At 39.0% G+C, this 15,822-nt stretch overlaps 1 protein-coding gene across 3 annotated transcripts in view; it reads right to left on the minus strand.

Annotated features, from left to right (window-relative positions):
• LOC142240706 (guanine nucleotide exchange factor DBS) overlaps positions 1 to 15,822 on the minus strand; it is a 381,804-nt gene that overhangs the window by 360,215 nt on the left and 5,767 nt on the right. For all 3 annotated transcript variants that reach the window (XM_075312411.1, XM_075312410.1, XM_075312409.1), the window contains exon 2: positions 15,272 to 15,693. In XM_075312411.1, coding sequence (XP_075168526.1) covers positions 15,272 to 15,557 — 286 coding nt within the window. In that variant the 5' untranslated portion in view covers positions 15,558 to 15,693. The remainder of the gene's footprint in view (positions 1 to 15,271; positions 15,694 to 15,822) is intronic.

Below are 15,822 nucleotides of genomic sequence, written 5' to 3' on the forward strand. Positions count from 1 at the left end.
TGATATTTTATTCAAAGCGACAGAGAGAGTATAGAGAGAAATAGAGATGGAAACCGGGAGAGTTGACGAAAGATATCAATATAACACAGCAAAAGAGTCAAAAGAGAACAATTTCTGTGAAACCGCTTGTATGTTGTTTCGGAAAACTGTTTTATGATAAGGCCAAAAATTTGATATGTTTGAGTCTAAATATTATTTAATTTGAATAAAGAGAATAGACATTAGGAACCAAGAGAATTGACATTTGAAAAACAAACAGCATATGTTTTCGCCTTGAGAGCAGCATTTTATGTATGTGTGGACGTGCGTTGGGTTTATCATTTTGGCATTATGGGCACAATTTTTTTCTTGGTTCGTTAAAGGAATTCAGGGGTCTTCATAAAAATAACGAAAGGGCACTATACTCTTTTTAGAGTTGGGACAGTAAAATGAAATAAGGAGGAAATAGTGAAAAATTACACAGTAAAATGTAAAAAAGCAAACTTTAGTTCCTCTTTATTAAAAAGTAGTCCACGAGGAGTTGACGGACACCATCAAATATAAAAGCGGGCATTAAGTTCGAGTTTTACAGCTAAAACAATTTAAAAAGTTTATTTTCTTTAAAATGAATTATTAAAGAAAAATAAAAGGAATTTTAGAGCGATGGTGTTAAATGCTAGTAAAAAACTGTTCACTCCTAAATAAATTTATGTTTATATTATAAAATTATGTATGTATGTTGATACTCGACTCCACGTTCTTCTTTTGTTAGTTTTTGAAGTCCTTCCAAATTTTAAAGTTTTGTACAAAAACAGTTTTTTATTACAAGATTGTTATTTTTGCAATAAAAAATAATATTTTATCCAAAAATCAGTCAATTTCGTTTATATCAAGCACTGTTACTGACTATAAATCTTTAATAACGCACATTTCGAAGTTTCATTTAAAAAAAAATTAATATAGTATAAATATAAATGTGTAAATTAAAAAAAAAAAAAAACAAAAAAAACAAAAAAAAATGTTCGGTCGGAGCAGGGGTTGAACCCACGACCCTTTGCATGCAAGGTAGACATGCTAACCACTGCTCCACGTGGCAAACAAATGTATGTTTCTGTTAAATAATGTTATGTTTGCATGGGCTCGTGGGCGCTGCAAACTATGCTATATAAATGTAACTTAAAACGATAATTATCTACTGGTGACTATAACAGCTACGTAGCCCAGTGGATAGTGTGTTGGCTTATAAACTGTATGGTCCTCGGTTCGATTCTCCGTGCAGGCGAAAGGTAAAATTTTAAAAATTTATAAAAGTGAATAATTTCTTCAACATTATTTGTATTACAGAAAAAGGTGCCAATAACTATAAAATTTCGTGGAAGTGAAAATTACGAGTATGTTAGGGAATGAGCACAATCGTGTTTGGGAAAAATTCTTCCAAGCATATAATATTTTTGGCTCAAAATGCTTCCAAACATATAATATGTTCACATAAAACAAACATATTAATGTTTCGGCAGTATGCAATAATATATGTGCTTCCTGCAAAATATTTTTGGAACATATGTTAAAGAAGCGATTTTTTTTGAGGGTGTACTTGTGCCAAGTTTCAAGTCGATAGCATGTTTCGTTCGGAAGTTAGCGTGATTTCAACAGATGTTTTCTTGGTGCCTGCAAAATAGTTCGCCCGATTTGATTCGTGCTCACTTAGACTATTCAGCCTATTGTGATAGGTTAAAGTGGCAGCCCGTAGCGCGTTAGATGACGCATTAGGTCACTGTACATAGCAAGCGTAACCCAAGACAATTCGGAGTAGTGCTTAGTTCTGTTTAAGCGCATTGATTCGTGCCTGCAAAATAGCTCGTTAAGTGAGATGTTTTTAGTTTGTGCACAAATACTCGGGGCAAAATGGATCGGGCAGAAGTGTGTATCCCAACCCATATGCCCATAACGGGGCGGGAATTGTAAGGCGGTGCTTTAACAGATTGGCTGATAAGTCCCCGGTCTGATACATAGATGGCGTCGCTAGTATTAAATGCATATTATTTTTATATAGTACCAATCTTCAAATGATTCGTGTCAAAATTTGACGTCTGTAAGTCAATTAGTTTGTGAGATAGAGCGTCTTTTGTGAAGCAATTTTTGTTATTGTGAAAAAAATGGAAGAAAGGAATTTCGTGTTTTGATAAAATACTGTTTTCTGAAGGGAAAATATACGGTGGAAGCAAAAACTTGGCTTCATAATGAGTTTCCGGATTCTGCCCCAGGGAAATCAACAATAATTGATTGGTATGCAAAATTCAAGCGTGGTGAAATGAGCACGGAGGACGGTGAACGCAGTGGACGCCCGAAAGTGGTGGTTACCGAAGAAAACATCAAAAAAATCCACAAAATGATTTTGAATGACCGTAAAATGAAGTTGATCGAGATAGCAGAGGCCTTAAAGATATCAAAGGAACGTGTTGGTCATATCATTCATCAATATTTGGATATGCGGAAGCTCTGTGCCAAATGGGTGCCGCGCGAGCTCACATTTGACCAAAAACAACAACGTGTTGATGATTCTGAGCGGTGTTTGCAGCTGTTAACTCGTAATACATCCGAGTTTTTCCGTCGATATGTGACAATGGAAGAAACATGGCTCTATCACTACACTCCTGAGTCCAATCGACAGTCGGCTGAGTGGACAGCGACCGGTGAACCGTCTCTGAAGCGTGGAAAGACTCAAAAGTCCGCTGGCAAAGTAATGGCCTGTTTTTTTGGGATGTGCATGGAATAATTTTTATCGATTATCTTGAGAAGGGAAAAACCATCAACAGCGACTATTATATGGCGTTATTGGAGCGTTTGAAGGTCGAAATCGCGGCAAAACGGCCCCATATGAAGAAGAAAAAAGTGTTGTCCCACCAAGACAACGCACCGTGCCACACGTCATTGAGAACGATGGAAAAATTCATGAATTGTGCTTCGAATTGCTTCCCCACCCACTGTATTATCCAGATCTGGCCCCAACGACTTTTTCTTGTTCTCAGACCTCAAAAGGATGCTCGCAGGGAAAAAATTTGGTTGCAATGAAGAGGTGATCGCCGAAACTGAGGCCTACCGGGGACTTATCTGCCAACCTGTTATCATGGCGAAGAAACACCTTTTACTCCGCCAATTGACGCAGTCATTACTTCAATGCAGCGTCAAGTGAATCCAATAATTAGGCATACGGCTACTTCTGTCGAACATCAGAAAATTGTGTTTATCGCATTTAGAGTCCATGGGACGGACCTCAGTCCAATTTGCCCTTAGTCCAAATGTTTCCTCGAGTCATTGTCATTCCCCACCCACTGTATTATCCAGATCTTTTTCTTGTTCTCAGACCTCAAAAGGATGCTCGCAGGGGAAAATTTGGTTGCAATGAAGAGGTGATCGCCGAAACTGAGGCCTACCGGGGACTTGTCATCCAACCTGTTATCATGGCGAAGAAACACCTTTTACTGCGCCAATTGACGCAGTCATTGCTTCAATGCAGCGTCAAGTGAATCCAATAATTAGGCATACGGCTACTTCTGTCCAACATCAGAAAATTGTGTTTATCGCATTTAGGGTCCATGGGACGGACCTCAGTCCAATTTGCCCTTAGTCCAAATGTTTCCTCGAGTCATTGTCATTCAACTGATGTTTGTGCCCAGTAAGTGAGTTTGGAAACAAATAGACGAGGCAAATAGATCGGACAGAATCGGATTCCAACCCATTTGACCATACCCAGATGGGTGTTTTGAGACGGTGCTTAATCATGGTGAAAAGGCACATTTCTCCACGCCAAGTGAGACAATTCTTGCTTTAATTCTGTATCGAATGGGTCCAGTAATTCGGGATAGCACAGGGCCGTTACTTATCAATGTAATCGAATGCCAGATAAGAGTTGTTTTCACATTTCCGCCCCTGGGACAGTGGATTTTTGTTCAGTCACTTGCCACGAATCAATGCGCTTAAACAGAACTAAGTACTACTCAGAAATGATCTTGGTTTACGCTTGTTATGCAGCTGCCACTTTAACCTAACCTATTACAACAGACTGAATAATCTAAGTGAGCACGAATCAAATCGGGCTGCAACTTTAACCTATCTAACGCACCAACTCATTGGAAGCAAGCTCATTGGAAGTCCGTAACAAAGCAGGCTATAGTTCCTATTATCTTCCTCATCACGCTGTAGTGAAACCAGAACGCACTTCTACAAAGGTCAGAGTTGTTTTTAATGCCTCGAAAAAATCGTCGTCTGGTTTTTCTTTAAATGATATCTTGCATACTGGGCCAATACTGCAAAATGATCTGATGAGTGTAATACTACGCTGGCGTTTCTTTCGATATGTTTTTAATGGCGACATTCAAAAAATGTATCGCCAAATTTATGTTCATGAAAATGATAGGCAATATCAGCGAATTCTTTTCCGAAATTCTGAAACTGAATTGGTTCAAGACTATTGCTTGAAAACTGTAACTTTTGGGGTAAACTGTGCTCCATACCTAGCAATCAGGACTTTACTACAATTAAGTGAAGATGGAAAAGCAACGCATCCTACAGCATCCTCTATTTTACAAAATCAGATTTATGTTGACGATATATTGTCTGGAAGTCACACTATCTCTGAAACGAAATATTATCTGCGTCAACTGATTGATTTACTTGATTCTGCTGGGTTTCCATTGAAAAAACTTACAGCGAATCATCCAGAAATTCTTGAACGAATGCCCCCCGAAGATCTCCTACGAGAAGATTTTTTGAAACTTGAAGACGCTAGCGAAACGAAAACATTAGGCATTAGATGGAATGCTATGACTGACTCATTCCACTATCAAGTGTCCAATATTTCTGTACCATCCCCTCCTTTAACGAAAAGAAAAATTTTGTCGATAATTGCAAAGATATTTGACCCAGCTGGCTGGTTGGCACCGATAATTGTCGTAGCTAAAGTGCTAATGCAACAGCTCTGGATTGATGGGACTGATTGGGACGAAGAAGTTAAGCCGCATTCATTCGAAAAATATAATTTCTTTATATCAAATCTCCCAAACATTGAAAATATCAAGATTCCGCGCTGGTTGAACTATTCACCTGGAGATCAAATACAAATTCACGGATTTTGCGACGCCTCAGAAAAGGCGTACTGCGCATGTCTTTATATCTGTACCAAGTCAACTGATAATACTGTTACATCAAATTTACTTGTATCAAAAAGCAAAGTGGCTCCATTGAAAACTGTAAGCTTGCCTAGATTGGAGCTATGTGGAGCCGCACTGTTATCTAAACTTTTGAAAACTGTCTGTAAAAATTTGAGCCTCACTGTTTCTGATATTTTTCTTTGGACTGATTCTACTATTACTTTGGCATGGCTGGACAAACCACCATTTCACTGGAAGACATTTGTTGCCAATAAAGTTTCTGAAATTCTTGAAAATGTTGGAAATGCTACCTGGAGACATGTCTCATCGAACGAAAATCCCGCGGACATTGGCACTCGTGGTTGCACAGCATCAGAATTGAATGATAACTCATTATGGTGGCATGGTCCAAAATGGCTGACCAGTCCCTCTGAATTATGGCCTAAATCTGTTACATTTAATGAACCCAGTCTTGAACGGAAAATCGTAACTTTTCATACTGACACTCAGATCGAAGATATTCTAGATCGATTTTCATCTTTTGATCGAGCGCTACGCGTGTTATGCTATATGTATAGATTTGTAAGAAAATGTAAGAAGATAAGTGTTCCAGAAATGAATAATGATTTTATTACCAAGGATGAGATAAAATTTGTAAAATTTACTCTGATACGACAAGCTCAACGCAAATATTATTCAACTGAATATAATGCTATTGAAAATCACATGCCCATCAATTCTAAAAGTAGATTACTTGCACTGAATCCGAAACTTGATGAAAACGGATTATTACGAGTGAATGGTCGACTATCTAATTCTGATCTAAGTTATAACGAACGATTTCCGATAATCTTACCTGAAAAATCCAGATTTTGCAAGCTATTTGTCGAATATACTCATAAACTGTTACTGCATTCTGAGCATCAAGTGATGTTACGAGCCATTCGACAAGAATTTTACATCATACGTTTGAAAAGTATAATAAGACACTGTATAAGAAACTGTCGCACCTGCACTATATATAAAAGCAAAATTCGCACACAAATAATGTCTTCATTGCCAACTGAAAGATGCACCTTTTCTTTGCCCTTTACACATACTGGCGTTGATTTCGCAGGCCCTTTTGAATTAAAAACCTCGCGTCTTAGAAACGCCAAATTACAAAAGGGATATGCGGCCATCTTCGTATGTATGTCAACTCGCGCTGTTCACCTGGAAGCCTGTTCAGAACTTACAACGGAGGCTTTCCTTTCTACTTTTAATCGATTTACAGGGCGTAGAGGATTCCCAAGCAAAATGTTTTCTGATAATGGCACCAATTTCGTTGGTGCAAGTAGAGCACTGGCCACTGAATATAAGATATTTTTGAAAAATGCACAGAAGTCGATATCTGAAAAGTATAATCTGCATGGGTTTTCTTGGCACTTCATTCCACCGCACGCACCACACATGGGAGGATTGTGGGAGTCGGCAGTGAAGAGCATGAAGAGTCATTTGCGTAAAGTAGCTTGTAATTTGAAATTTACTTTCGAAGAATTCTCCACATTACTTGTTCGCATTGAGAGCATCTTGAATTCTCGACCTCTTTCACCTATCAGTGAGGATCCCTTTGAACTGAACCCACTCACACCTGGTCATTTATTGCGAGGATCTGCTATAATCGCAGTACCTGAGGAATATTCTGACAATTTGAATCTTTTAAATCGCTGGCAACGCCTGAAAACTTTGCAAATGCAATTTGCGAAGCGTTGGAAATCAGAATATCTTCTTGAACTGCAAAGACGATACAAATGGAAGACTGCGCAGAAAAATCTGAAAGAAAATGACTTTGTTATTGTGAAAGAAGATAATCTTCCACCAACTGAATGGTGTCTAGGTAGAGTGATAAAAGTTTTTTCTGGTACTGATTCTAAAATTCGTGTTGCGGAAATTCGAACAAAAAATGGTACTGTAGTCCGTCCACTAGTTAAACTGTGTATACTGCCTGCTTAGTTTTCAGTTCTATCCGTTCACACATTAAATAAGTCTTACATATTTTAGCCACACATCTACCTCACCAAAATGTCGAATTTGCCAAGAGAGGCACTTCTTGAAGGTTTGTCCCAGATTCCTAGGAATGCCCGTCCCCGAGAGACGTGAAGTGATACGTACTAGAGGATTTTGTTACAATTGCCTATGCACCGGTCATACTCGTGAATGGTGTAGGTCAAGAGGAAGGTGTCTTGTATGCCAGAAAGGCCATCACACTTTGGTACACGTGGACCAACAACCGACCCCAGCTTCTTCTCATAAACGCCACCAATCTAACAAACCAAAAGCTTCCGGAAACTCCACTCGACGCAACGACCGTCAACCACGACATAAAGAAACAATTGTCAATCGCCGCCAACGTTCTCATTTCAACGAACGGCTAAGTCAGCGACGGAGAACGCATGTTTTCTTGCCAACGGCGTTGGCGCGTGCTGTTACCTCGAAGGGTCCGGCAAAGGTCCGTTTACTTTTAAGCTCAGGTCTGACTGAAACTTTGGCTCTTCCGTCATTGGTCGATCGACTACGGCTTCACACCATAAAGCGTAACCACCAAGATTACTGTACCGTGAATCTAGAATCTTACCATGATCCGTTAATAAAAATACAAATGACTTGCCGAATTCAATCGAGTTTCCCCACCGCTCTACCGAAGTGTACTAATGAACCAAAGCTACGCAACATATATACTCACCTCACCGATCTGGCAGACCCTCATTACTATCAGCCCAAGGATATAGAAATACTAGTCGGCAACGACCAGCTCCCTAAAATTTTGCGAGCTGGACTTATTCAGACCTCGTCCAATATGCCGATAGCACAGAGCACCATATTTGGATGGACGATTTCTGGAGCTCATCAGTATTAAAGTTGCACTCCTGCAAGGCGGCCGGAATGTTGAATCTAGTTCAACAATTTTACTATTTTTATTTTATTAAAAAATTATGAATTATTTGAATTTATTATTGAACTGCAGTATCTACTATATAAATGAATTATTGAATTGTAATGAAATAACTTTAAATTCAGCCAAAACGGCAACCCTATTTTTTATCCGTACTACAACAATAGTTTTGCTCAAATGAATTAAAATAGTTGTCCTTTTCATAACTGAATTGTTTAACTAACATTGCTTTATTAGACTATTGTTAAAATTCTCAACTTCACTTGTACATCTTCATCGAAGACGGTAAGAAGCATCATTGAGAGCCACAACAATAAACCTGTATACTGAATCTTGAAATTTTTTCTGTTTCTTTATTTTTTTGGTCAATGGTCTTGGTTTCTGCATTAACAACTCTGGGAGTTTGCCATTATTAACTACAGTCCATTTTAGAAATTACTCCCACGATTGTTCAATTTTGTTGAGGTCAGATTAGATATAACCTCACTTAGATTATTTACCGCACTGCGATGTCACAGGTGATAAACTTCTTTCATATCAGTCAGTACTGCCCGATTCTATTTATGTTTATCCCAATAACTATGGGTCGCATTTTCATAGCCCAGACCTTCGAGCGGCGATTTGCATCGTGAGTGCAACTATACTCAGGAGCTTATCACTGATTGCAGGTCGATTCCATGTTCGTAATCCGAAGGGCGTTTCACATTTGAGTGAAGCGACTTATGCGCTTTACAGACTATCAGTTATTCCGGACGGAATGTCGGTGTTTGTAAAGAATCTTGCAGTATGTCAGATAGATACGACTTGTCGGCGATGACTAAATAATCGGTAAATGTGTTATCGATCCCATAAACATGCAGCAGTATCGATTATGCCTTCGGACTTAACTTATAATGTGGGATATGTTCGACACGAGCACTGTCGTCCGGAATAACTGATAGTCTGTAAAGCGCATTAGAGAAGCACTTAGAAATGTCACCACGAAAACCTTTCGCGTGTTCGGTCGAAACTTGCATTGAAGCTATGATCCCTTGCATACCAAGATGGGATTGTGAACGAAACTTTGATATGTAGAGCGAACATGCTAGATATTTCACCATTGTGACATTACAAGTTCTACCTTTGACATAAAAGTTAGGAATATTCAGATATTGATTATGAATTTTTGCCCTGAGTGGCAAATTTTTCCTAATTCAGATATCATAATCTAACCAATCACGTAACCAAGAGCTTAAACTATAATGTGGGCTGATTCCAGTGCACTTAATGTCCATAATCATCAATGCAGCCATTAAGAATGTATGGAGTAAAAAATCAACAACCAATCAAAAAGAGGTATCGAAGAGCCGAACTTGTTTGTTTTGTCATTTTTCCCCTCATGGAATCAATCACCTTCGAACTTTCCTCCAAAAAAAGCAAGGATATCATCATTTGATTATGCCAGCAAAATAAGTCAACAAGTATCAAACTGAAACAATAACAATAAAGTTCCTGCATTCAGCTTAATGAAAACACAAAATACACCCAACAACATTTGGCGTCCCTTGTAAGCTCCACTTGTCTGGGCGGTGGGGCTCAATTGCTACCATTTACAAACAAAAAACCGTCTCATGTGGTCGTTTAAAATTAAGAGCTTTGTTCAACATAAAAGTTTCCCAGTGGCCATGTACAAAGACAATGAATGCCTTTCGGCGAATTTATTTTCACACCATTCACCCCACTTGTATTTCCTGTTTCAACCATGGCTCGTATGCGTGTGCTCCAAAGAGGTCTATTCTGTTCTGCTTTGGGGTCATATCCTTTTGTTTACAATAATTATCCCTGAAGGTGTGTCTTGCTGCTTTAGTTTCTTTCGTTTTCTTCTTTTAAAGGGTTTTCCGTAATGAGTTGCTTCGTCTTCTTAAGGACATCGAAGGATGTCAGTAGTCTCTCCATGCATTTTCTAGGATTTCTTAGGTATTGATGTCAATTCTTACCGGTTGACCAAGTTTAATTAACAACAACGATGGCTTTGAAGATTCCTATGGTTTTTTTTTTTTTGAGAGGTTTCTCCCCCATTCATTGCAATGACCTATGGGGCGCCTTCCATTAAGGATGTTGGTACTGTGCCATACATATAAGAACATATTTAGATATTCATGTCATGTATACATGAATTGTGTGAATGTCGTAAAATGGGGAGAAGAGAAATTGTTTTTACATTTAGAGTAACAATCCCCGGGAAAGTTTCATGGTTTGTTAAACGTTGAAGGTGACTTGGCGCATTGTTGGAGGCCAGTGAACTACTACTTTACCAGACATTAACTACATTGCAGTGTGCAGCCACTGCCATCCAGTGTATGAGAGATAGAGGATACAAGTAGTAGGAAATAGTTCACATTATTTATGGCTTGGATTGAAATAGAGTTCTTGGGCCAAGAGATATCCTTCCAAAAAGGAGTGGTGGTAAAGTTGGTTTAGCCAAGACTCCAAAGAGTCGACTGAACTTTGTTTTTTCTGATGAAGCTACTTTTGAATTTGGAGTTCCCGTTCAAGTTTAGACTAATTAGGAGATGAGTTCAAAGGAAATATTAGGACAAAATCCTACTGAGGATTTTGTGCATGAAGTTATAGTTCGAATTAAGAAGTTGTCTGGATATACGAAAATTGCCTGGATATACGAAAGCTTAACGAGACCGATTTTCACATGAGTGTTGATAATCTGGCGAAGATCTACGGAGAATCGCAACAAAGGAATATTGTCATGCACCCATCGGATTTATTGCCTTAAATTAAGTGGACAAATGTGTACATAATGGTGGATGTATAAGGATTTAGAAGTTAGATCTACAACCAATAGAGATACTGGTCAAAGTTTCCTATACTGAAAGAAGACAAACAATCAGAAGATTCTGTGGGTAACCGTGGCTGACGCTACAAACTTAATCGTAAGACTAAATACGCCGCCGAGAGGGTTACCGTAGTGAAATGGTTAGCCTGCCCGTCATATTTACAAAGGGTTGTGGGTTTAATCCTAATGTCGGCCAAACATCAAAAGATTGTTTTCAATTGTGTTGGTGATGGCCATTCTTAGTGTTTTAAAGCTTACATCAGTGGTCTAACATTTTGGGCTCAGGTATGCAACCAAGGTCCCTTGTCATTAGGCTAAAACAGCGGAAAGTTCTCAGTGATGAGAGAAAAGATCACCACCTGAGACATCAGCAGAATTATTGTCCAATTAAATCTGAAATACGGGCTCTCATTTTAATCTAACATCTCTGAGGATATCTGATGTTGTGGGAGTGATGCTAGAAACTACTGGACAAAATGAGGAAATGGGAGTTTAAACGGGTTTACTCCAAACGTTGCCCAAATATCAAAAATTTTTTCAACGCTGGTGTATTGTTTTCCATCTGAAATGCTGGTGTGATTTCTGAGTGTTTTAAAGCTTACCTCATTGGTTTAACATGCATTTTGGGCTGAGGTATCCCTTGACCCGGAGGTCCCTTATCATTGAACTAAACCATCGGGCTGCTTGACATCAGCATATTCTAGCCATAATCAACTGGATTGTCCAATTGAACCTGAAATATGGGCTCCCACTTTATTGTAACCCATCCGAAGAGCTGGGAGTAATGATAGAAATTACCGGAGCAAATGATAGAAATTACCGGAGCAAATGGTCTGAAGAAACATGCACCAATTGGTAATTATTGCTACGGGATGGACCCAGACACTGAGAGTACGTCATACGAACTAGACAAGAGAATAATGAGATTGTGTATATTGCAACCTAAGGATATTGTAATGGATCCAGTTGACTTCTCTTACAGTTAGAGCTGAAGCGATTTAGAAGAATAGACTACAACTACAAACTGTTGAGATAACAGTGGCTGACGCTACTACGTGAACAATGAAAAACGACAGTGTTCCCTTTGAAAGACACAGAGGGCAACGTCAGAGGTTAAGATGATGGGCAGGGAGGAACATATGTACGTGAAAGGACCAAACACGGAGATTCCTTCGGACTGGTATACGTTAGGATATTTCTGCTTACCGGAATCCCTTTTACTTTTGTACGCCCTGGCGTGCGAATATAACTTATGAGTTTGTGATTTGAGCCAGGGGGATTTAGAACATAAACTTAAAGAACGCACCAATGTTTGCTCTGCCCCTATTGACATTCATCCTACTTGAGATAAAATCCCTCAGCACCCAGAATCCACCAGCAGAACTGTACAATGGTCTCTCCACCATGAATCCTTTGTGGTGCAATCGATGCCATGAATATGAGGGAGGCCTTTTTGCTCCGGTGCTATGGATTTCGGACTCCGAGAATAGGATTTACCTTGTAACTTCTCACCGCTTCAGCTACAGAGTATTCATGAATCCTGTCCAGATCTGCCTGGTATGCTGCATGATTTTGAGGCTCTCATTTGTATAGCTGGATCTCGCGTTCTAGAAGGTGAATTTCAATCCTTACATTTCTGGATGGTGGTTGACTATCCACAAGATGGTGATTTGGATAGTTACTGCTATAACGATCCAGGAGGAGTGCTTTGACAAAATGTAATTGTGTCTACGCAAGGAGGCGATCTTCGATCCCCACTTCAAAATAATCCTGGGGAGTACTGCGGAGATACACTGTCTCATTTCAAAGGCTTCGAATATCTTTCTTGGCTTCAATTCCGATTTTGACCGGTTTTCAGCGATTGTGTATCCCCTTTTAATAATGCTGGTGACATCTCCGGTTAGGTTAGGTTAGGTGGCAGCCCGATGTATGAGGGTCACTTAGACTATTCAGTCCATTGTGATACCACATTGGTGAACTTCTCTCTTATCACTGAATGCTGCCTGATTCCATGTTAAGCTCAATGACAAGGGACATCCTTTTTATAGCCGAGTCCGAACGGCGTTCCACATTGCAGTGAAACCACTTATAGAAGCTTTGAAACCCTCAGAAATGTCACCAGCATTACTGAGGTGGGATAATCCACCGCTGAAAAACTTTTTGGTGTTCGGTCGAAGCAGGAATCGAACCCACGACCTTGTGTATGCAAGGCGGGCATGCTAACCATTGCACCACGGTGGCTCCCATGGTGACATCTCTGAAAGGTCTCAAAAGTAGCAAGAGAGTAGCAAGGACAATGAAAAGTATGTGAAGTAATCTGGATATGAACCTGGAATCATTGCGGAACACCAAGAGGGCCGAAGGACGACATACAACTATGGAGGAACGACGGAAGACACAGAGGTCAGGGTGAGAGCTTATGACGCCGAATATTTGATATTGAACCCCTGACCCTGTAGCAATTGGTAGGTAGAGAATGTGTTTGAATGGATTTGTTCGAAAGCATACGTGAAAGATCCAAATACGGAGATCACATTCAGACCGCCATACATTAGAATTCACCTGCAGACAGGAATTCGAGCTTTATGAATCAAATGGTTCAACGCATCCAGATTCCAGGACGAACAGGAACAGGAAAGGGGAACAAGAGGTCAATAAGATAGCGATTCGAGCCAGGGATGTTTAGAACATAAACGTTCTGGTGATATTTCTGTGTCTTTCATAGCTCCTCTAAAAGTGGTTTAAGAGTAACGTGAAACGCCGTTCGGACTTGGTTTTAAGAAAGAAGGTACCTTGGATCCCTCATTGATAAGAAGTTTACCACTTATGGAATCACTATGAGTAAGTGAGCCTAAAATATCGGGCTGCCACTATACCAATAGATTCCCTACGGATGGAGATAGATGCCAAAGACAAAGCTAGGCCTGGAAAGCAGCAAGAGAGTAGGAAGAACAATGAACAAGATGTGGATGAATCCGGATGTGATTAGAACCTGGAATTACTGCGGAATAGCAAGAGGGTCAAAAGTGCGACAATCGGATGAGATTAGAACTAGGAGATCATTGAAGGAAAATAAAACCAAGATCAATTGGAGCTTAAATTTTGACACGCGGATTAGGATTGTAGGTTTATATTGAGGGAGTGTAGAAAAGGAGAAAGAATACCCCTGGTACTGTCCTACTTCACACAATACAGGTTTCGTCGGTTAGAAAAAATACATCAAATAATGACTGAAAGAGAAAAAAATTCCGAGACGGTGTAATTAATAACTATACAAGTAGGGTAAAGAATGGAAGTGAGTATTAAGGCCCATAGGTTAGGTTAGCTAAGGTGGCAGCCCGATGTATCAGGCTCACTTAGACTATTCAGTCGATTGTGATACCACATTGGTGAACTTCTCTCTTATCACTGAGTGCTGCTCGATTCCATGTTAAGCTCAATGACAAGGGACCTCCTTTTTATAGCCGAGTCCATTGCAATGAAACCACTTAGGGAAGCTTTGAATCCTCAGAAATGTCACCAGCATTACTGAGGTGGGATAATCCACCGCTGAAAAATTTTTTGGTGTTCGGTCAAAGCAGGAATCGAATCCACGACCTTGTGTATGCAAGGCGGTCATGCTAACCATTGCACCACGGTGGCTATTAATTAAGGCCCATAACCCATTCCTCTATTAAGGCCCATAACCCATTCCTCTTTTCTGCTTAACCTATTTCAATGATAAAGGAATTTCTAATGGCTACACTCAAAAAAAAGTGAACTCTCTATTTCACTAAAGCCATATTAACTTTATATTAGTTCATAGAATCATTATGTTTGGAAAAAGTTTATTTTAGTCAAATAATTTTTTGCGTATGTTAGTTAAATGAACTAAAAAACGGGAAAAAGTTATACACAAATAAAGCATAAAGATTTCCTAATTTCGTATTTCTTACAAAATAGTTCATTATTTCTTTAAATTTGTAAATTTTACCAAAAATGTGTCCATCATGAACTTCGTATGTCACTAAAGACATTCTTGCAATTTTGAACTCCAAGATTTCTCTTAAAACTACAAAATTTTCTTTAACTACTGAAAAAATTTAGTTATGTCTAATAAATTTTCTTGAATTTGTCGAAAAATATTTACTTATTTTTGCCATATCGGAGTGATGCCAGCGCTTGTAATACCGTTCAGTTAAAATTTTCTAAAAAAGTTCCAAATTTTCTAAAATTAATCGAAAGTTATCTTTCCTGGTGGGTTCACTGTTTTTTCAGTGTAAGTCCAAATGGCAAGCCACACAACATTTGTATATCTTAGTTTACATGTGGATATACAGTATTTACATTCCAAAAATAAAAGAAAAACAAAAATACTTTCATTTCTCTTTGCTTACTTACCCATATTATTCAATTCCAAACAACTTGAACGACTCTTGGTCCTTTGTAATAGTTGTTGTCTGCTATCCTGTGCTGTCAAAATATATTTGGATGGTCCCGAATTCTGTTGTTGTGACATCACATTCTCGCTAGTGGTTGGCGCCGAATTGGCACCATTAGCATTGTTACTGCCACCACCACCAATACTGCACCAATCGGCTTCCATAGCTTTTGAGGCACTACGTTTGAAATGCTCCAAAAAGCTATCAATTTGACGCTCCAACGATGAGGGAGGTGAATTTTCCATGATGTCAGCGTGTTATTTCTTGTTTCTTAGATTGTGTTGGATTCTCTTTTTGGTTTTATTTTATTACTCCTTTGCATTAATTTGATATGGATTTATTAAATGCCCAAATGTCATTGTTATTAATAAAATCTCTTAACTAATTAAGTTGCGTTGGGAATAGGATTAATACAAGCAGTTTTTAAGATTGATAACTTCGTAACCTCTACAAAGGGGTTTACTTAGGCTCACTTAGACTATTCAGTTCATTGTGATGCCGCAAGTGATG

Source organism: Haematobia irritans, chromosome 5, assembly GCF_050003625.1.
Source record: "Haematobia irritans isolate KBUSLIRL chromosome 5, ASM5000362v1, whole genome shotgun sequence".
Taxonomy (NCBI): domain Eukaryota; kingdom Metazoa; phylum Arthropoda; class Insecta; order Diptera; family Muscidae; genus Haematobia; species Haematobia irritans.